The following is a 21,908-nucleotide window of genomic DNA, read 5'->3' as shown; positions in this document are numbered from 1 at the left end:
ACTGCCTTGAGTTATTTCAGTGGAAAGGTAGGGATAAATTATATTCATACTCAAAGCTGTGTTACGTGCTGATTATTATTATTTTTTTAATGCCAACACTACCATCCTGATTTAGCAAATACAATCTGTCTGCAGAAACAGGTTTCTGTAGCCGAGTCTTCCCAGTCAAGTGTGCAGAAGACTAATGCATGGGCTGGGAGACCACATCCAATTACAACATAAGGCATGTAGAATCCTCCTTACTGATGCACCCAAGCTTGTGCACTGTCTGTATGCAGATGCAGAAGCAAGCCTTCTACACGGTTCATTAGAACCGTGAACCCTTAGGTTCAGTGCAGTGAAAATGAAGCACAGGTAAGATGTTAAAGCAACTTAAAAACACAGCTCAGTGCTTTGGGAGGCAATCCACGAACCCCTATGTGGAAGAAAGTCCCACTGAAAACAAAATTTACTTCTGAGCAGTGGTGCCGCATGGGAATAGAAGAGCAAACTGATTCAGCTGTAGGTGGTTATGAGGAGGAGGAGGAGGAGGAGTTTGGATTTGATATCCCACCTTTCACTCCTCTTAGGGCGTCTCAAAGCAGCCAACATTCTCCTTTGCATCCCTCCCCCACAACAAACACTCTGTGAGGTGAGTGAAGCTGAGAAACATCAAAGAAGTGTCGCTAGCCCAAGGTCACCCAGCAGTTGCATGTGGAGGAGCAGAGACGCAAACCCGGTTCACCAGATTACGAGTCCACCGCTCTTAACCAGTACACCATGCTGGCTCTCTCTTCTAACATCCACTATATACTTGAAGCTAAATTTGACTAGTTCTGCCAGTAATTCACATCTGGGACTATTGTGTAACATCCAATATTTTTAATGCAACATGTAGCTGTGTGGCATCAATTATTTCATGCATTACTGTATACTATAATAAACAAATGCCATGATTAGGTAATCAGTTCTGAGATGACATAACTGACATACTGCTATAGATATACAGAATGTTCTTATGACATCCTTTGTCACACCAAATTGCCTTCCTACCAATTTCCTTCTGACAGTATACTGCAAAATACCTTGTGAACTATTGCCCCTTTCCCAGGGTAAAGAATATTAAACAAAGCTATGTAAAAACAAAATAACAAAACAAAATCCACCTCTGTGTGTGAAGAACCTAGAGTCCCTCTCTACTCATCACTGGGAGCAAAATAAGAAATGTGAATAGGAAGGAAGGATTTGCAACTCAGTCAAATATTTTAAAAGGTCAAATCAAACTTGCCAGCCAAATTAACATGTTGAGGAACAGATTCCAGCATTCCAAACAACAAAAACTTTCCTATTATCTAGAAAGAGGGGAAATGGAACTTCAACAAAATGGGCAGAGTAAAATGAGATACCTTCCACCATGTCATTGCATAAATTGCCCGAGTGTTTAATATTGGGTGCATTTGTTTTAATTGTGCTCAATAAGATATGAAGAATATCTATCACGAGACCTCAGGGACTTCCCATCATTATATCTGAGATATATTAAATTTAGAACACCTTGGGAAATTTTGGAAGTAAACATTTAAAACTGAAACCTATGGTGATATATTATACCGAGTCAGTCTGTTAGTCTATCTAGTTCAGTACTGTCTGCACTGACTGACAACCACTCTTCTCCAGGGTTTTAGACAGGAATCACTCTCAGACTTGCCTGGAGATTTCTGGGATTGAACCTGAAACTTTTTGTTTGAAAAGCTCTAATCCAAATTTACTGGAATCCACATAGGAACCAAGTGGTGAAGTGGAGAACTCCCTTACGGGGAATATTGTATTATATATTGTACAGTGGCACCTCGGTTTACGAACTTAACCCGTTCAGGAAGTCTGTTATTAAACCAAAACCATTGTTAAACTGAGGTGCACTTCCCCTAAAGAAGCCTTCTGCTGCCAGTGCCCTTCCACTATTTGGATTCCATTCTTAGACCGAGGTAAAGTTCTTAAACTGAGATACTATTTCCGGTTTTGCGGAGTTTGTAAACCGAATCGTTCTTAAACCAGACTGTTCTTAAACCGAGGTACCGCTGAACTCATTTATAACAATATGATGTGGTTTAATTATGCTTCCTGATTGCAATGTTCACTGTAACCAATATTTCTTTGGCTTAATATAGTGAACATAGGAACAGAAGAAGCTGCCTTATACTACATAAGACCATCGGTCTAGCTCAGTATTGTCTACACTGACTAGAAGAGGTTTCTCCAGTGTAAATTGTTCTGTCTGCTTCCGGTACATCCTGGATTCCATCATGTCTTGAGCCACTTCCCCATATTATTTTGATTTTTTTACTGGAACATCAAAGTCCTTCATCCCTATGAAACAGTCTAACATTCCTTTAGCATGTCACCAATTCTTCATCATTCAAGCATCAGATTGTATCCACTTGCCAGATCTCAGGATGTCGTAAGAGGAAAGTTGCTTGTATAGCTTTACAGGAAGGATAATCTGTATGTAAATTTCAGGTATCTTTTTATCATGACATCTTTTTAATATAACATCCTGCAATAAAAAGCAACATTGTTGCTCATCAATGTCAGCTGAAGGGGGAGGACAACCAGAGAAACTACTGCAAACTGTCTAAGTGGCTCTTTTTAGAAGACAAACTACAAAAGTTTATTGCTGCCAATTAACAACAAGACATTCTTACATCCCTGGGAAAAGCGGAAGCATTGTAAATAAAAGAGAACCTTATCTACATATGAAGCATTTAAGCTTTAGAAATCCACTTCAGTAATTTATGTATTAAATTAATCTAATTTCCATGAGATGCATTCATTACTTTCATGGCCTATTAAGCCTTATTAAGGCAATAGTAGTAGTAGTAGTAGTAAGAAGAAGTAGTAGTTGTTACTGAGGACCTTCATAGCGAAGCAAAATACAATTTACAGGTAATTATCACACACCAATATGCTTCTGATGCTGTGCATACCAACTGAGATTAGTGATTTAAACACCAAGGTGAGGTGGGGAGCATAATTACACTGGAAGTGGAAGAAATTCACTTTGAACTATAATTTCCAAGTTCACATCTTACTACAGACTATACTTCCAACAAAGGGGACAAATTGTACCTAAGAATTGTCTTCCAAAAATAGGGGGGAGTGTTATCCAAAAGTACTACTAAAGGACAGAGACTATCTTCTTACTATCCTCAAATCAAGGCAAAAAACCTAACACATTAAAATCTTGTAACTATCAGAATAACTGGATCTGAATATTCTTAAACAAGACTGCAATCTTGCCCTTAGAATAAGAGCTAAATATACATCAACAAAATGGTTTCTCTCAAAATGGAAGATCAGTAAATTTTGCAGTAATTTCTCCCAGTAGTTATTACCCCAAAACACACCATGGTCTGTTAAGGTTGGCATTGAGGCATACTAAGATTTACGACTGTTCAGGCCAGTAATGGATTCATTGACCTTCAGAGCTACCTCATCATAATAAAATTCTTGCAACTACAAAAGAACCAATGAACCAATGGACTATTTAAAGCATATCAATGTAAGCTATTGCTATCCACTCTCACCTTAATCTTCTTTTCTCTTAGCTAAACAAACCAAGTGCCTTTGACTTTTCCTCATGTGGCATGCTTCTGAACTATTTATCATTTCCATTGCTTTCCTTCAACTCTTTCCCATTCAGACTGGGTGTGACTGTTCTGTGTCCCCAGAAAGTTTGCAGTTTAGTTTTATCTCAATTGCTAGTGTGAGTGATGTGCATTTTGAATCCATTACACACACACACACACACACACACACACACACACACACACACCATGTCTGGGAATGGCTGCAATGATAATATGATGGTACTGCATACAATACCATTTATTTTCCTTACACTACCTGGTATGGCAGTTGCTGAAGTAAACTCAGTCACAAATTATTAAGTTTATATGGAATTATAAAGCTCACAAGAAATGCCCATATTGTAAAGAGTAAAGTCATAAGCAATACAGTAAGACAAATGTATAGATTATCAGCCTCTAATATTATTAACTATTACCAGGCAACAACAGTATTAGGTTGCTGTGGTTTCAACCATTCGGAAATACCCCACCATGGGTAGGGAAGCAAACAGGGACTGATTATTCACCAACACAATGGATATGGCTTAGAAAACAAGAGCAAGAGAAAGTGCAGCAAAATGAAACCAGTATTTCTTCCTATATACATTGAAATGTAAGGTTGTTATCATACTGTAGTTCACATGGCTCCCAGTAGGAGGCCACGTGACCTGAAGCATGACAACAGGGTGGCACACAGCCCAGACGAACAGCTTAAAAGAGGGAGAGAGTGGTGAAGCATCTCTCCTTCCATTACATACAGGTGCAGTGAGGTTTAAAGGTGGGAGGAAGCACTTCAGAAACTTTCTGAAGCACCTTCCCCTCCTTTGAAAGGGGTTGAAGAGAGCTATGAGGAGAGTGGATTAAGGTGAATCATTAGGGGAGTGGGTGAGCTGAGCTGAGCTGTGCTGAGATAGGCAAGGGAGTAAGTGAGGTATAAAGGGAGGAGCAGTTGGTCAGGTGTTCAGGAAGATGGTTGTATGACAGGCTTGGCGAGCAGGAAGAGCAGATGTGGTAGCCCTAGGGTTTTTATACTTTTATATCCCACCTCCCTTCCATCATGGAACCCAAGGTAGGATACTTGTTGCTACCAGGCTGCCACTTATCCAGGCACTGGGACAGAGCTACGTAGTTTCAGCATGATAGTGCTCTCATGTGCCTTCAAATTCTAAAGCACACGCAACCTTTAGCACCTAAAATATCCCTCTTGGCTCCACTGCGCAATAACACAGAATTTCAAAGAGCAAAACAAATGGGAGAGAATATTCTATATGAGCTAGAGTGGGATTTTAAAACTTCATCTCTCAGGGGGTTGTAATTTCATACACTAAAAAATAGCAACTAAATAAAAATTCTAGTCTTCACTTGCCTTTTTTCAGTATTTGCAAATACTCAAACTCTTGTAAGAGGAGCAGAAGTAAGAAATCTCACACCATGTGAGGAAAAAATAGGGTCTGGAAAACAGAAGTTTTCGTTGTCTTAAATAAATATCTTCTAATAGATCTTCTAAGCAATAGTAGAAGGAATTCAGCAAAACAGGAACAGAAAAGAATTTAATAATAACATTGGAAATACAATTGATCTGTGTAGGTTAAAACAATGTAAAATACACAACATATGCTGTAATATAATATGCATATGGCAATACACCAGTTAATATATAAAGATGCAACCATGGGTTGGAGGTATAAGAAAAGAAGAGACACCTTTGCTCATATTTGGTGCATATGTAGCCTGATATAATTTCAGGTATCATGGTTATCACAGGCTTTTAGTTAAAATTATACTCTCCAACACTGCTCATTGGGAATGTCAATGATCAGACAGGGAAGGCTATATTGTTGGACTGTTTATGCCAATGGCATCATTGCTGAGGAATGGGGAACTTCCTTCAGCCCAAGGACTGCATCCTCTTCTGGGTAACCTTCCAGAGGCCACATGCCAATAGTGGGTGGGGCTAGAGGTAAAATTGGTTGTCTGGCTCCTTCCTCCCCACTGTAGCTTCCTGCACTCATGGAAAGCCTGAGGGATGAAGAAATAAGTGAAAAATGAGGCAGAGACAGCTTGTGCTAGCGTAGCTCTGATTTGCAGAAACTGGCTGCGTCTGATCTCTCCCCTCACTTCACTGCAGTCTCTCAGCATGTCATGTCCCTGTCCTTTCCTGCAGGTCCCCGGTGCAAACGAGAGGCCTACTGAAGGCACAGGGGGCTGCAGTGGAGAAAAAGTGGCAGGACAGCATTGTTGTGCAAATTGAATTCAACTCATGTAATGGTCAATGGTTAGGAATGGTGAAAGATGGAGTCCAACAACATGTGGAGGACCACAAGTTTCACATCTCTGCCTTATAATTAAACCTATCCAAAACACTAGAGCTCAGATTGAGACACTGAATTCCTAAGCTCAGCAGCTACCCCTGTACAAGTCAAACAGCAGCTCCTCCGGGGATTTGGGTTAGTTGTGAAATTCAGTAACATTTGAAATCTCCAAAGTTTGTAAGAGCTGCACCTTGATTAGCAAGGAAAGGGGTAATTTACTGAAATAACCAATTTATTTTCTTGTCCTAATTTCCTCCAAGACTATAAAATGTTCCTCAAATCTATGGAGCATGTTATTGAGAGATCTTTTCTTTCAACAGACGGCTATACCAAAAGAGGGATGGGTGGGTGTGCAAGCAAGCAAGCAGAAGGAGACAGTTTGAAAGTTTTACTGCTGCAGACCATAAGTTAGTTTTTACAATCCTTAATTTCAGCTAATTAAACCACACAATTAATTATGCTACTGATTTATCACAAGGCTGCTTGCCATTTCATGACTTTTCAACAGCAACTCAAAGACACTCTTAATAGCCGCGCCTGATCAAGTAACAGAACTTATGAAAGATTTATACTGAACCAGCCACAAGCCACACACACACCTGCAGAGGAGAAGTCAACAGAGGAGGCTAATCACCATTTGGCCAATTGAAGGAGGAATACAAAGGCATGAGGATTGTCTATGTGAAAGAACTGGGTTCTATCACATCACATAACAGTGCAAAAATCCAGCTGTTACCCTGAAAAGCCTCCACAGTCCATACAAATAGTAGGGCCAGCTCTGAGACCAGCTTGTGATATAGCAGATCCTGGGTCAGCTCAGCCCCACTCTGTCCTCAGAAAACCCTGTTTGGGGAAATTTCCACTGGGCTCTTCAATTGGAGATACAACTGAAGGGCCTTCTGCCTGCCATTAAGAGGGTAAAGGGGGAAGCTCTGTGTTGATGGAGGTGAAGCTCTGTCTTGTATCGCTCCATTGGTAGCAGCCTGCAGGAGGTTGGCTAAGCTGACAGAATTGAGTAGAGGGATGGATGCTTCCACTCAGTCCATACCCACACAGCCCAGTGTAAGGTGGTCCTTTATAAAAATTAAAGCATGTACATTCATCTTGTGGATGCAGCCTTTCTCACACTAAAGAAAGTCACCAAGGTAAAACACACACACACACACACACACACCTGAGAACTTATCGTGCCTGATATTAATTTAAAACATTGTTAAATGCAAAAGTCTGAGGACTGTGGATTACAATTGCTGTAAATAAACCACAACAAATGTATTCTATAATTATATCGAACTTATATGCACTTAACAAAATCAATTATAGGGGGAAATGTTTGTGCAGTTGTTTGAATTTTAAACCTACCCACCCCAGTGCTCTAAACAGCTCAAAAATATTTCAACTCAAAACAATAGCAAATAATTATAAAGCTTCAAGACGCAAAAAGAGCCAATAAACTCTTACATTAAGAAGAAATTTGGAACAACAATAATGGTGTTTACAATAATTTGTGCCACTTAAAAGGCAATAAACCTATGTACAGAATAATGAACATTAAATGCTTTGAAATAACAGTTCTTAAAATCAAGCAGTGCTAAAAATTGTTCTGACTTGTTTTGGATTTGGGCTCAGCAACGTAGGAATGAAAAGAAATCTATATAGAAAGGGAGTGATATATATCAGACAGGTGCAGGAGGAAATTAATAGAGCAGCTAGAGGGGAAGATTCAGCTCATTTTTGGAAACTTATTAAAGGAGGAAATCAATACATTTGGCATAAAATTGGTCTAAAGTATTGAGCTATTCTGTTGTACTGGATCATATTTTCGAGAATTGCCATCATTGTTGACGTATCTGACATGGCTAAATGGTATACCAGGAAGATCTGGAGAAGAGCTGCATGAAAGCACCAGGGGATGATTTCATGCCTCCTGACATCTATAAAATTATTTTGGACTGGTGGGTTCCAATTCTAGCTAGTGATAGAAAATATTTTTAGAGTTGGATTTACTGCAAGCTGATTGAGATCCAAGACCAAGTCCCTTTGAATTCCAGCTTGATTTTACCTATTGGGTGGGATAAATTGGAGTGGGGTGCAGCATTGCTCTTTGAAGCCTTTATTAGATTGGTCCCAAAGCATTTTAAACAGAATGAACTTTACCCATAAGCCCAGTGTACACACATTCAACAGTTCAAGAGACTGAACAGGTTAAGTATATGGAAATGCATATTTTGATGGGTCACAGTTGGTTTTGTTGTTTACAAGTGGCAAAATTTAAATGGGGAAATTACAGTATGGGATCTCAGCTAAAGCATCCACGACAGGTGGCCATCCAATCTCTGCTTAAAAACCTCCAATAAAGCAGAGTCCACAAGGGTGCAACAAATTTTCCACCCTTTGTTCAGAAAAATTGAGTAACTGCATTCACATTCTGCTTCACCTTGGCCCCTTCAGTTTTTTACTCTGAGTTCTCAAGTTGGCAGACTCAAGACACCAAATGCTCAAGGTATTTCTGTAAATCAACTTGATTGAGCATATGACTATATGGGACCCAAAGAAATATATTACTGTATATACTTGAGTATAAGCCTAGTTTTTCAGCACATTTTTTGTGCTGTAAAAGCTGCCCTCGGCTTATACTTGAGTGAGGCGGGTGGTGGGGGCAGCGAGAAAGAAGCCCTTTCTCTCCGCTCGTGCCGCCACCCGCTCTCCCCAGTCAACCACTCCTTAAGAAGTGTACAAGAACAGCGGTTCTTTACTCTCCCCAGGCCGCTTGTTCCATTCCTGAACTGCTCACATAAATGCAAACTTGGCAAAGGAGGAAGAGGAAGGAGCAGCCCAAAGGGCTGCTTTCGGGCTGCTCGTTCCTCCTCCTCCTCCACAGCGGCAAAGGTGAACCGGCTTATACTTGAGTCAATAAGCTTTCCCAGGTTTTTGTGGGAAAATTAGGTGCCTCGGTTTATATTCGGGTCGGCTTATATTCGGGTATATACGGTATTAGAAAATATTAATTCTGGATTTTGGATGGTTAATGGTTAAGAATTTCAATTTTAAAATAATTGAACCCCAAAAGGAAACATTTATTACCCGACTATGTCTTCAAAATTAAAACTGCATCATCTGCATACAACAGATATCTTAGGAGGATGAGAAGATATTATTTCCAAAAATGAGGAGAAATTTACCAGTTACAAATTCAAAATAATGAAGGCAAGGACAGATCCTTGCCTAACTGTATGAGAAGACACAATCTTCACAGAAAGATGGCCATAATTATTACAAGTTCAGCATACAGGACACAGATCAAAACCAATGGTTTTCTATCAAGATGGTACTGCTCTAGTTTACTCCAAAGACAATCAGGAAACATACAGAGCCAAAAGCTAATTTTAAGTCAATAAAAGCTGTAAAATAGTTTGTGTCTTCTTTGCTTACTCATATACACCCAGCCCCTGTTTGTAAATCCACTCTGAATGGGTTGGGTTTGTTTAATTAATACAAGTATGATTTTCTCTCAAGTGATTCAGTTCAAGGCATGTTCTTAATGTAAACACACAAAAGGCTCAAAATCAACTGGAAAACCCAAAAGCAAATTAACATTAAGTGCTTTAGTACTGTTGCTAGCATTGATGAGATGATATCAAAAATTACATGAGTAGTTAGAAAAAAATGATAACAATACCAATACTAAAACTGACCTCGTTGACTGCTACATAGTACTGCTGCTGCTGAAACTGGGGAGAGTTATCATTTCTGTCCCTCACTACAATCCGAACTTCATGATAGATAACAGTTCCTACTTTTCGGTTAATGCACTGGACTTGAACCACAATAGACTGAATGGACATTGGTGGCTGTAAAGAAGGGAGAAAAATAAATGCATAGTTACTTCTACAAAGCACCTGGATATATGGAGTATTATTTCTGTTTAATATAAGATAAAAGTGCAACCCTAGCCAAATCTACTCAGAAGTTAAGTCCTACTGAGTTCAGCGGGACTCAACTCCAAGTAACTGGGGTCAGAATTGAAGTCTAAGTCAGGGAAAGAGAACCTGGGGTTGTCCACGTGTTATTGGACCTTACCTACTGGCCACGATGACTAGGGCTCCTGAGAGTTACAGTTCCATATCAGCTTGAGGGCATCACATTGGCTTACCATGGTGTAGATCAGGGTTTCCCAAACTTTGGTCTCCAGCCGTTGTTGTATTACAGCACCCATCATCCCTAAGCTAGCAGGACCCGTGGCCCGGGATGATGGGAATGGTACTCCAAAAGCAGCTGGAGACACAAGTTTGGAAAATCCTGGTGTAGATAATAGTGAGTTAGATGGACCAATGGTTCAAATAGGTACAAGGCAGCTTCCTCTGCTCCTGTTTTTAGTCTTTTGAGCCCTGCCCCAACAACACACCAGCTTCCTTAAGCAAACACGTTACAAATAAGTGTCTGTAAAGGAACTCCTGCTCACATGTAAGGGTTTCCATGTGATCAGGACACCTGATCACACAGAACTCTTCAATGGGGGCAGGGTTCCATGCACTGCAGTTCCTTAACAAGCAGCTTCATGCAACCCAGAGTTGTTGAAGAAAGCTGATGAGATGTCATTGGTGGGGTGAAGAGCACAGTCCCACTTCCCATTGAACACATCATTGTGAAACATGTGAGCCAAGCATTCCTAAGGCTTTAGTCACAGTCAATTCAGATTCCACAAGTGGAGAAGTGGTGTTGGGGTTGGGGGACTGGTGGATCACTGTCATTGCCTATACAGAATCTCATTAGTCGCTTTTGCCCATTATCCCAATTTGACACTCCTTTCGGAACTCCTTTGCAGCTTGGGCACCACCCAAAATAATAAGGTGTAATCCATAAATTGGCTCTCTTACCGCTTTTCCTTGACTCCAGAACATTTATGAAAATTAAATAGTGCAGGTCCCAATAGCATCATTGGGGGACCCTGCTTCATATTTTCCTGTTCTGTGAAAACCACCAATTCACACCTGTTTTCACCTTCCTATTATTTAACCAGTTACCAAATTTGTAAGAGGGCCCGTCCCATTATATTACACACTTTAAAGCAAAACATTACATATTGACTGAAGATTTCAGTCTTGTATGATCACTTAATTCCACTTCATTTAATCCTGCCCAAATGCTTCTTTAAACACACTGAAGATGTTTGCACTCTCTGTCTCTGAATAAGGAGCTCAATCTGTTGAAATCAAACAGAAATGCACAAATTCGCTCCTGAATTGAAAATGAACAGTGGAATCCTTATAAACCTGTCTTTTAAAAACCATCTTTTGAAAGTAAGTTAATAAAAGAAAGGACCAGGTGTTTGGCTGTTAACTTCAAAACTTAGTTGCTTCAGGGCTTCACCAGATCAGATGCACCCAAGAATATGGTGTATGCCCTGGAGCCCCAAAATCTGAAGAAAGTGTAAAGAAATGAAGAAAGTGATTGGCAGCAGAAAGAGGCTGCAGGCTTGGCCAGAGGGAAGAAAACCTCTTGGCTTACTCAGTAGGCACTCCGCCTACGGTGTGCACATTCAAATCATAGCTGCTTCTGCAGAAAAGCAAATTGTATGGACTACATTGTCAGCTGGCTAAATCAACTGAATATATCTGCCCACTTACTAGCACACAGCAGACTAAAAAGGATACATTCTGAATCTAAATAAGTTTCTTTTGCCTAAAGAAACGAGGAGTTCACAAATATTCATCTCACAATAGCATTATATAATTCAGGAAGATTGTCTCTTTTGTGAATCGCGTGGATGGGGAGAGGGAGGAAGCATGAAAACGTGTGAGGCTTCATTTTACATCATAATTGGTGAGGGCAGGACAGCCTGCTGGTAGGGAAAAATGCATGCCCACTCCAACTTCTAATTTATAGCCATTTCCCCTAACAAGATGGTAGAGTGCTGAAATCGACTAGGCTGAACTGCCAGCAGATTCTCTTTTATCCCTTTACTGCTAAAGGAACCTTAAAACACACATAACCACAAAAAAAGATAAATTTCTTGAAGACGTAGAGCATTGCTGTGGATAAGTGCCTAGTTTTATTTATTTCTAGACTGCATCAATGTGCATATAGGTAAGCTGATATGCACACATTAACCATATCTATCTATCTGTCTGTCCTGTATACCCATTATTCCTAGAACACCAAGACACATATCTACTTCAGTTAACACTGGTTCTATTTGTAAGGAAGAAGCTGGGTCTTTTCCAGGTTATTATTGAAGTGGAACAAGTTTTAATGTAATCCTATGTTCAAATAGCAAAAGGTGTTGCATTAAAGATTTCCACAGAAACCTCCCAGAAACAAGCAGCAAACATTGTACATCATGGGTTATACTGGGTTATACATCATGTAAACAAATTGGGTTTGACTGCCTGCTCTAGGAGTCCAACACAGCTGCGGTGATTCTACCAATATCATTTTATTTTATTTTGGGCAAGCCAAACATAGCTATCACCCAGTTTGTCAAGTAATTGACTGTTCCCTTTTCTATGTCTGCAGTAGAGACCAAGACTAGGAGGTATATCAAACTCCTAGCGGCCTTCAATATATGTCTAATGCGTTGTGCTGAGTTTGGGGCTCACAGTAGGTTTGGATTATACAGTGTTAACCATATATCTTGTTTATTGTTTGAAATCCCATCACTTCTGGTTTACCTGGTGCAGCCTTTAGATCAGGGCTGGCCTGCCTGTGGCTCTCCAGATGTTTGTGGACTCCAACTCCCATCAGCCCCTACCAGCATAGCCAATCAACAGGGATGACAGGAGCTGTGGTTCAGCAACATGGAGGGCCAAGGGTAATGGGTTGTTATTCAAACTGCTATGGTTTGTATGCTTGAACAAAAAAGTACACACAGGCTTGCATCAGTATGAATATGGATCAACATACAGATACAAAATGTCCTTTAAAAAAACCCTGCCACTATTTTTGATAGAACATCCAAGAACTATAAAATATACTAACAGCATTTTTATTTCTTAAGTCATCTTCACTTTTGACAAGCATCCTTAGGCTGCAATCTGAAGCATACAGAGCTGGGCTGAATGAGACTTACACTGAGTAAACAAACACTTCACATTTCCCACCTTTATTAGTTGTGAAAATGCATATTTTCCACTGAAATCAGCAGTTTTTAATACAAAAAGGAAACTGGAGCAAGGGGGAAGAAGAGACACCAACTTACATCTCGGTCGAGAATTCGTCCAGTACTGTTTAGATAAAGCCTCTGGTTGATAGGATCTAAGATAACCCAGTAGTCTACGTTGTCCTTTAATGTCAGTTCAATGGTGGGATCAGGTCCCCTTGCTGTACCTTTGATCAACATATTGTCTACCAATATTGTGCCTGAAACACAAACAGTGATGACAGGTTTTGCGTTACATAAGTGCAATGCAGGTTTTCAAAAGGCAGTAACGAGTTTCCTCATATGTCAGACAATTGCTATGAGCCATATTCACAAATTATGACTACAGCTGTTCAAAATATTGACAAGTGAGATGTATTACGTAAAGCTATGAGCAAACAAAGGGAGAAAAAGAACAACCACAACAGAACCACATATATTACATTGATCAGAATTAAGTTTTCTTACTGGATAGGAATGGAAGGGTGGGAGGGAGGGAGCTATTTGTTTCATGACTATGGTATTAGGCTGAATAAGATTTATTTCTTTTTATTTTCCTACATTTATATGCCATACAGGAGTGCCAACTCTATGGGGCTGAGCTGTCTTTGCCCCCTCCATATCTGATGGCAGGGGGCCAGACCCCCCTCAATGTTGAAGGATCAGAGGAGGCCTAGGGTTGAGCAGAGCATGGTGTGGCTTCAGTGGCCGGCTCCTTCTGAGCACGAGAGAGGACCCGCTGGCTGTTGAAGCCTTGCCTGATTCCACACACAGCCTCCTCCTGATGAAGTCACATGCACGACAGGCCCCTCAATCTTACACACATTTGGTTCCCATGTCATCACCTATCCAGGTATTGACCAGACCCAGACCTACTTAGCATCAGCAAGATTGCTCATATGTCCTCACCCACACTATACGCTGGGGTATTGCTTTGAGACATAGGTCCAAAGTCACGAATACTATGAAGCACTAGCCATGAAATCTGGTCTCTTGGCTTGCACATGTTTTCCATTGATTTTAACAAGTGAAGCATGCCCATTATTTGTACCGAAACCTTCATTTCTAAACTGTTTCCCAGTCCTTAGGACCCCAGGGCAGTTTATAATGAATGGCCAAATAAAACAATATAAAATACACTAAATCATGAAATGATGTTTCCAAACCATTAAACCTCAGATATACTTTATAGCCATTGATGATTCAGTAGAGCTCAGGCAGAGCTTTGATAAGTCACACACAGAGCATTGTACCAGAAAGCCTAGCATTTGGAGTGCTTGAATTACAGGAGGAGGGGAAGAAGGAAGTGTTTGGTTCCCTTATCTGTTGTGACAACAAACTTTAAACTTGCTTTTAGAAGACTAATAGGGGACACCACTGGGCTAAAATTGAAAGGAGTCCCATTACATGGCTTTTGGATTTCATTAAGTCCCCTACCTTTTCCTTTCATTCAAGCAACATCTAGGCAGCTTATTAATCTTGTGGAGCAAATGATTTACAGCTGAAGTACAAACTTAACCACTGAGGACCAAAATAGATGTGACATTCAATGCATTATTATAAACCATATCAGGATTTACTTACTTATTTAGAAAGCAAGAGCAGGGTATATGAATTTCATCAGAACCACCATATGCAAAGAGATGAGACATTTAAACCTTACTTCTCCACATGTAACCTTAACAAAAGTCATCCTCATAAAGCTGCTACTATGTTTGAGTGGGGATAAAATGTATTGAATTTGTTCCTGGAGGTGAGATGCATGCTTTAAAAAACAAAACAAAACTTGCTATATTTTTCTAATGACGTGCTTAATGCCACATCCATTTGGTTCTGACTTCTAACACACTCATGCAGGATTATAATCTTTGATGTCTTTCATTATAGTAAGTTTCATTTTTTGTTATTATTTACCGGTATACACAGGAGTTAATCATATTATACTCTTCTCGCTTAATTATACATTTTAGAAACAGTCATTGATCCAAATGACTTTGTTTTATTATACTTATGAACTTAAGTCCATATGTTGGCTTTTGCTAAATACCCTATTTTATTTCTTCAGAATGCTGATCCTCCTTCTTAGGTGCTTATAGCCTGCTTTTGTCCTTAGGCGAAAATGCCAACTCGATAACCTACTGGCAATACATCTGAAAGGAGCAGATAAGATTTTGATGCAGCATGGAATGACATTTTCTACACCGACTTCAGCCTGTGCACTTGTGTGGAAGGATACATATTCTCTGACACACAGTGCGCATTCTTCTTTACAATACATCTGAATCCCTAGTTGGCAACTCATTTCTAATAGAAGCCATCCTTGGAACCAGTCCAGAGGTGAAAGGCCACAGCATTGGCTTCACCTATTGATTCAATTCTACACAGGCCAGGAAACAAGCAGAGGGCTCTTTATGTGGAATAGATCAGCCTCATATAACAAACATGCTTAACTCTAATTAATGCACGAAGGGGTTAAGGCCATAGAGTGAGCTGTCCTGCCATGTGAGCCTTACCAATAAAGAGATCTAGGCTGGATGCTCCAAGCTTAAATCGCATGGCTTAAGCAAGCCATCTTTGTGTTTCTGCACAAATAATTTAAAAACATCTTACTATTTTGGTACCCAAGTTGTGCTGCCTGTCTTTTCTTGCTGCTGTATAGAACAGCACATGAATCTACTCTTTGAATAATTTGTAAATAAAACATTTTTAACTTACCAAAGGTGTGGTCTCTTTCTATGCTGAGGAAAGTGGGGGGGGGGACTTTGGAAGCAGCATATAAGGGGATAATTTAAAGGTTTAACATCCTATATTTCCACACTTTGCATTGATGCATGTTTTGTAATTTTAAATCCCTGCTGGGGCTGTCTCACCAAAGTACTGCAGGAATGGTTTAGAAGGAGTAGCTGTTTCCATACCAAACCACAGGAGACTAAAGGACAAGCTTTGGGGATCTTGTCTTCCCATTTCAACAACTGAGGATAGCTGAAAAGAGACTTGCTCAAGACCAACCTGGTTTTGCATCCTAACAAAAATCCTGCAAGACACCTGAATTCTCCCTACAATCTTGGCAACTTTGCATCCAGATGGTAGCGTGCGCAAACACACACACACACACACACACATACACAAAATGCAGAGCTGTCTGATATGATTCTGGGAAGGTAAATTGCCCATTGTCCTTTATGCTTGAACAAAATCTCCCAAAACTTTACAGAAGTTTTAAAAAGCAAACATTTTGAAGATTTGCTATGATAAAGTAAGTTGCATCTCTTGTTTTACCTGTGTTGCACTAGTTGCTTTTGCAATTTTATACTTTGGGGAATAAGATCCTTGTACAAAAAAGGACAGCAATTTCTCCCTATACATGTAATGTGCTCCCTTTCTAAAGCAGGGTTAACACGTGGCATTCACCTGCTGAAATAGCTTAGAACCAAGTAATTGGGATTTCACAAATGATTTCCCACTTAGCGTAAAAGGTCAGCTGCCTTCTGTAGAGAACAAAGTACAAAGGTTGCATATATGGTTTCTACACCTGGCTGCATTATTCAGCATGGAATGGCTGCAAAGCCAGCTTTGGAGTTGTTGTTTTATGGCTTTTTGGATCTGAAACAGCCTGCTGTTCAGAGCTTCAGTGTGACATGAAAAACTCTTTCCCCCCCCCCTCACATACATGCAGAAACAAAAGTCAAGCAAGAAATATTATCCCTATTTAGCCTCTCTGTACTAATGCCGAGGCCCTCCACTTTGCAGGAGAGTTGGATGGAAGCGTCAGAAGGCCTGGATTTAAAAAGTTTTTCTATTTTCCACCCCCAGGAAAAAGTGGGAGGGTCTGCAATCCCTACATATACAGTATATGATTTAGTCAATGCACTTTGCTGAATGTGCTTTGATTTGGAAGAATAGCACAACCATGGTTTGCTGGTTTAGATGCAATGACAAACTAGGTGGTTTCTGATGAACTGGAAGAAATGTCTCTCATGATGGAGGAGGAGGATCAGTTCCAACCTTGCTTTGACATTATATGTTAAGACAGGATTTGGTGTTACCTGAAAGACTCAAAGAAATGTGAACTCCAATTTCACAACATTGCCGTGACCTTCCTTCTTATTTCATTTATTATTTTTTATGGCACTATTCTTGAGTAACAGGAAAATATCAAATGGAGACTAAGGAGAATGGTTTATTATTTTAAAGGAGAATTTTAGGAAACCAGATTTGATAAAAACTGTCAGGGGGTCTATGGGATTTGATAGTTTTCCTTCATAGAGTGATCATTTTAGATCTTTCCTTTTTTCATTGTACCCAAACTTTACCTACTAAAGCAAACAACTGTAATGAATGTGAAATCAGATTCTTGGTTTCTGAATACTGTTCATTTAATTCAATCATATGAATTTTCCTTGACATATTTTAAGGAGATTAAGCTGGATGTGGCTGGGGTTAACTTCACGAATAGGTTATTTTTGTGCAATCTGATTTGATGAAATTGAGTGAAATTAAAGCATCTCCTTAGTACCAGATGATTAAATTTGTGCATGGCTCCGAAAGCTATTATCCAATCATTTCTAAATTTCAAATCAGGAAACATTCATTTTAATTCATGTTCCATTTATGCTTTTTGTGGTTCTGGATTGCCATGAGAGGAGAACACCATACCCTCTCAAGCACTGCATTTGTGGTTAACTGATATTGGAGAACTTGTCTCAGTGGTTTCCCCCACCCCATCAACTGCTTAGATTTTCAGTCAACACTTGCACATAGATTACAGCTTCTCTGCCTTTTTATCCAAAGTCTCTATTTTCATAGGGCAAAGGAAAACAATAATAATAGACAAACTGATTTATGAGCATCACAAGAAATGTCAGGCTTTTGGGGAATGGGGGGGAAATAGGTGTGATAGGAAGAATAGGTTTTCAGTCCAGTGTTATGGTTCCTGTATTGTTACTTGCTATACAATGTGGTACTTAATCACAAACAGCTTTTGACACTGGAGGCCTGTCCATTTAGGCTGCTATAGCTGCAGATTTATTTAGGAGTTATTAAATGAAGAAATGGCTAAGTTAACTAAGTTTGTTTGGATTTTTCAAGGTGACATGGGTTTGATGTTCCTGTGAAGGCTGCTGCAGGAATCTAGAACAGGGCTGAGCAACCTGTTGGCCTTCAGATGTTGTTGGACTCCCATCAGCCCCAGTGACTCCCAACTACACCCCCTTGACAATAAGTGCAAATGACAGGATTCAACAAATGGGCTCCTGATATATCACCATCTTTCCCTATTGTAGCATCCCAACGAGACAGCAGAAAGAGAAACTAAATTGCCCAGCAGAATTTCACACTAATGTGCAGGTCATGATAAATCATAACTTTATCGTGTTAGGAATGAGCCTAAGCAAAATATGTGCTCCCTCTAGTCTTCTGGCTCAGATACAAGGAGGAGCTTTGAAGCTTTCATTTCTATTTTAGATTAATAGCAATGGATTGCAACAACCAAATATGCACAAACTATGGTTAATCTTAATGATGGCATATTGAAACAAGCCAGCTTCTAACTGTAAGTGATTCAGCTGGCTTGTTCAGCAAACCATAGTAAGATTTACCACAGATTAGACCTCAGCTCAGCTGGCATGCTAAATCAATTAATCTGGGAGAAGCTTCCAATCTCTTCCTCATGGCCATGCTGGAAGAGGAGAGGAGAGAATTTAAATACCACTTGATCCTAACAAACCTTGAAGCAGTTTACAAGAAGAATAATCAATAAAAATGTTAAAATAAGTTATTAAAAACATTTTAAAAAGCAGCAGTAAACTAAAATGAGATCAGAACTCAACAAAAACACAAGGGTATTTTAACTCTTAATTATGATTTTGCTTCTTTTTTTCATTAACTGTTACTTATGTCATTAGAGCATGACAAATCGTGGTTAAGCTTGGCTAAAAACTGCTTTGATGAACGGTTTGTTTGAAACAAGCCAGCTTACATCCATGGATTATGAAACCATTTGTTAGAACAGACCATGGCTAAGTTTAACCACACTTTAGGGTTCTTGCATAATCCTAGTCTGTGCTTGTTAATAATAATAATAATAATAATAATAATAATAATAATAATAATAATAACAACTGGACTCTACTCCTGCTTATGGCTGTGCCAGAGAAGGAGAAGGGAGAGTGCAAGAATCTGAGGCCTGCCTAGACTTGTTCTCATCATAAGAAACCTTAGTTGGTTGATTATGATGGGAATGAGTCTAGGAAAGCCTGTGTCTCTTGTACTCTACACTGTTTATCTTGAGGTCCACTGACTCCAGATACTTTATCCCTCAAGCAACATTTCAAACTTGGTTATTCCTCCTTGATTCAAACAACTGAATAATTTCTGTAAGATAGTGAGATGTGTCAAGGGAGTCTGCACACATTTGCTATGGGGAGAGAAGAGGAAGTGTCTTTAAACGGTGTGAAGAATCAAGATTTTCACCTGTCCTTAGACATTTCCCCAAACTTTGAGGCCCAACCTTGTGCCTGCTAATGGACCTTGCCATTGTGATGTCAAGTGACATTTTGAAGATAAGAGTAGCATATATGGATAGCTCTTTCTTTCATATGAAAAACAGACACAGAATACCATTGTATTTGTTACAGTCAGAAGAAGTCTCCAAGGTAGCAGCAGCATAGGGGGAAAGTCTTGTAATGATTCTTCGGCTATAAGATCAGTAAAAATCAAGCTTCCAAATGTTACAGAAATAATATTTGAGTTTACTGACTCGTATCTGGGCCCCATTTACTGATTCTGATTGCCTCAAACCATCAGATGCTACACACACTCTTTCTTATAACCAGTGCTTTTTTTCTTTTAAAAAATGTTTAGGGGTACAGTACTCTCATTTTTCTACTCATATTGAAATACTGCCCCTCAATGAGGCCAAACTTAGACTCACAAAATGTTTAGGGTATGCGTACCCCTCCGTCCCCCCAGAAAAAAGCACTGCATATAACCATCAGCTCAGCTCAGCTCGGTCTAAATATGGGGGAAAGAATTCAGAAGAATTCCCTGTCTACATCATACAGAAGGGAAGTGACAGATGCTGTCAAAATTTCATGCGATTATACCCCCCTCCCAAAGCTCTTCATAGCCCATATAACTCCTAGGTAAGGATGAACTGCAAATGTCCCAGTTCTCATGTATCTGATGCATAACAGAAAGAGCATAGCATGCAGAGCTATTGCTACATTTTTATTCCTATAGTAGCAGCAAAGTAACAGACTTTGTCACCCTGCTGGTGCATAAGCTGGTACAACATTCCCCCACCCATAGAATCACTTATTTGACAGCTGCTTCCATCAGCCAGATTTGATTGTCTTCTAGAATACAGTCATATGGAGAAAAGGTTAGAAAAGTGCCTATCTCATTTTGTTGTAAAAGCACCTTGTTATTTGATTTTAAGTTTACAAAAGTGGTTCAAATTCAAAGTAAAAAATTTAAACTGCAGCTTTCTTTGACTGTTAGCTTATATTTGAATATGCAACAAAAAAACCAAATACATTACAGTGGTACCTCGAGTTACAAACGCTTCAGGTTATAGACTCCAATAACCAAGAAGTAGTACCTTGGGTTAAGAACTTTACTTCAGGATGAGAACAGAAATCGTGCGGCGGCGGCAGCGGGAGGCCCCATTAGCTAAAGTGGTACCTCAGGTTAAGAACAGTTTCAGGTTAAGAATGGACCTCCGGAACGAATTAAGCTCTTAACCAAAGGTACCACTGTATTAGAGCACAGATCTCACTCACAGAACATTCTCTGGGAAATGAGAACACTCGTTTCCTAACATTCCACACAATAGGATTTTCTGCATAGGATTGTGCCTCTTGAATGTTCCCTCACATAAAAAACAAACACCTGTATGGAAATCTCTTTTAAGAAACACACACTAGCACAATGAATGGAAATGAACTGATCTGGCATGTTCCTTGCTATGCTTGTTTTCTACTTGTAGTTAGCTTCAAAACAGGGCAACATTGACAAATGTGATCTGTAACTTGAATTGATTGAATTCATTCTACTACCTTGGTGCTGCCTCAGTAGAACAGGCCTAAGTCCCTTGTCACTGCCTGCTCAAACAAACAAACAAACACCCTGTCCATTGTTTCTCTGCTTTCTCTAGAAGCTCCCATTCCAATCTCCTCCATCTCAGTGAAGAACACAACCTTTGAAACCCAAATGATACAACAATATCAATATGGAAGAAAAAAGAAGAAAAGAGTTCGATCAATCCGAAATCTTACTGGGTTGGAGGGAGAGATAATAATAAACTGGCACAGCTATCGTACAAATAACTTTTTATGCTCAGCTGTCAGCACACTGCAGTCCTATTGCCCAACTCAGTTTTATTCATGAAGCTGAGTAGCATCTTGTATTCTGCCTGAAAGATTTCCCTTTGATTTCACCCTCCAACTCTCTCCTCAAGGAGCAAAGGAAAATAGTTTCTGTCACTGTAGTTGTGGTTTTGAATTTGGTCACTAGTTTCTGGTGTAAATATATGAATGTATGGGGCTTGTTTGGGCTGCAGCTGATGTTCAAAAAGATATAGGAATTTGCTGTATTTGAATAGTAATAGTTAGCAGTTTAATAAAATATGGTCTGGAAAAAAAGACCAGCATCCCTATTTTCTTTTTAAGGGTGACACTTTACTTCTTTTGAAAACTGTAACTGCATTTTGGATAACCAGCATAATCCTAGGATTAGAAAGGTTAACATGAACAGGAAAGCAAGTGGACTGGTTGGTGTGAATAACTATTTATGTACTCCACCCCAGTTTCAGTGATGTCTACTTTCACAGTTGAGTTACCTCAAAATCTTATA

The 21,908-nt window shown here is 39.6% G+C and overlaps 1 protein-coding gene across 12 annotated transcripts in view; it reads right to left on the bottom strand.

The window, feature by feature from the left end:
• Window positions 1–21,908, bottom strand: part of PCDH15 (protocadherin related 15) — a 441,732-nt gene that overhangs the window by 229,581 nt on the left and 190,243 nt on the right. For all 12 annotated transcript variants that reach the window (XM_033149148.1, XM_033149157.1, XM_033149155.1 and 9 more), the window contains 2 exons: window positions 13,116–13,276; window positions 9,613–9,768 (listed from right to left, as the gene is read on the bottom strand). In XM_033149148.1, coding sequence (XP_033005039.1) covers window positions 9,613–9,768; window positions 13,116–13,276 — 317 coding nt within the window. The remainder of the gene's footprint in view (window positions 1–9,612; window positions 9,769–13,115; window positions 13,277–21,908) is intronic.

The sequence above is a fragment of the Lacerta agilis genome, chromosome 5 (assembly GCF_009819535.1).
Source record: "Lacerta agilis isolate rLacAgi1 chromosome 5, rLacAgi1.pri, whole genome shotgun sequence".
Taxonomy (NCBI): Eukaryota; Metazoa; Chordata; class Lepidosauria; order Squamata; family Lacertidae; genus Lacerta; species Lacerta agilis.
This window is presented reverse-complemented; position numbering and strand designations above follow the sequence as displayed.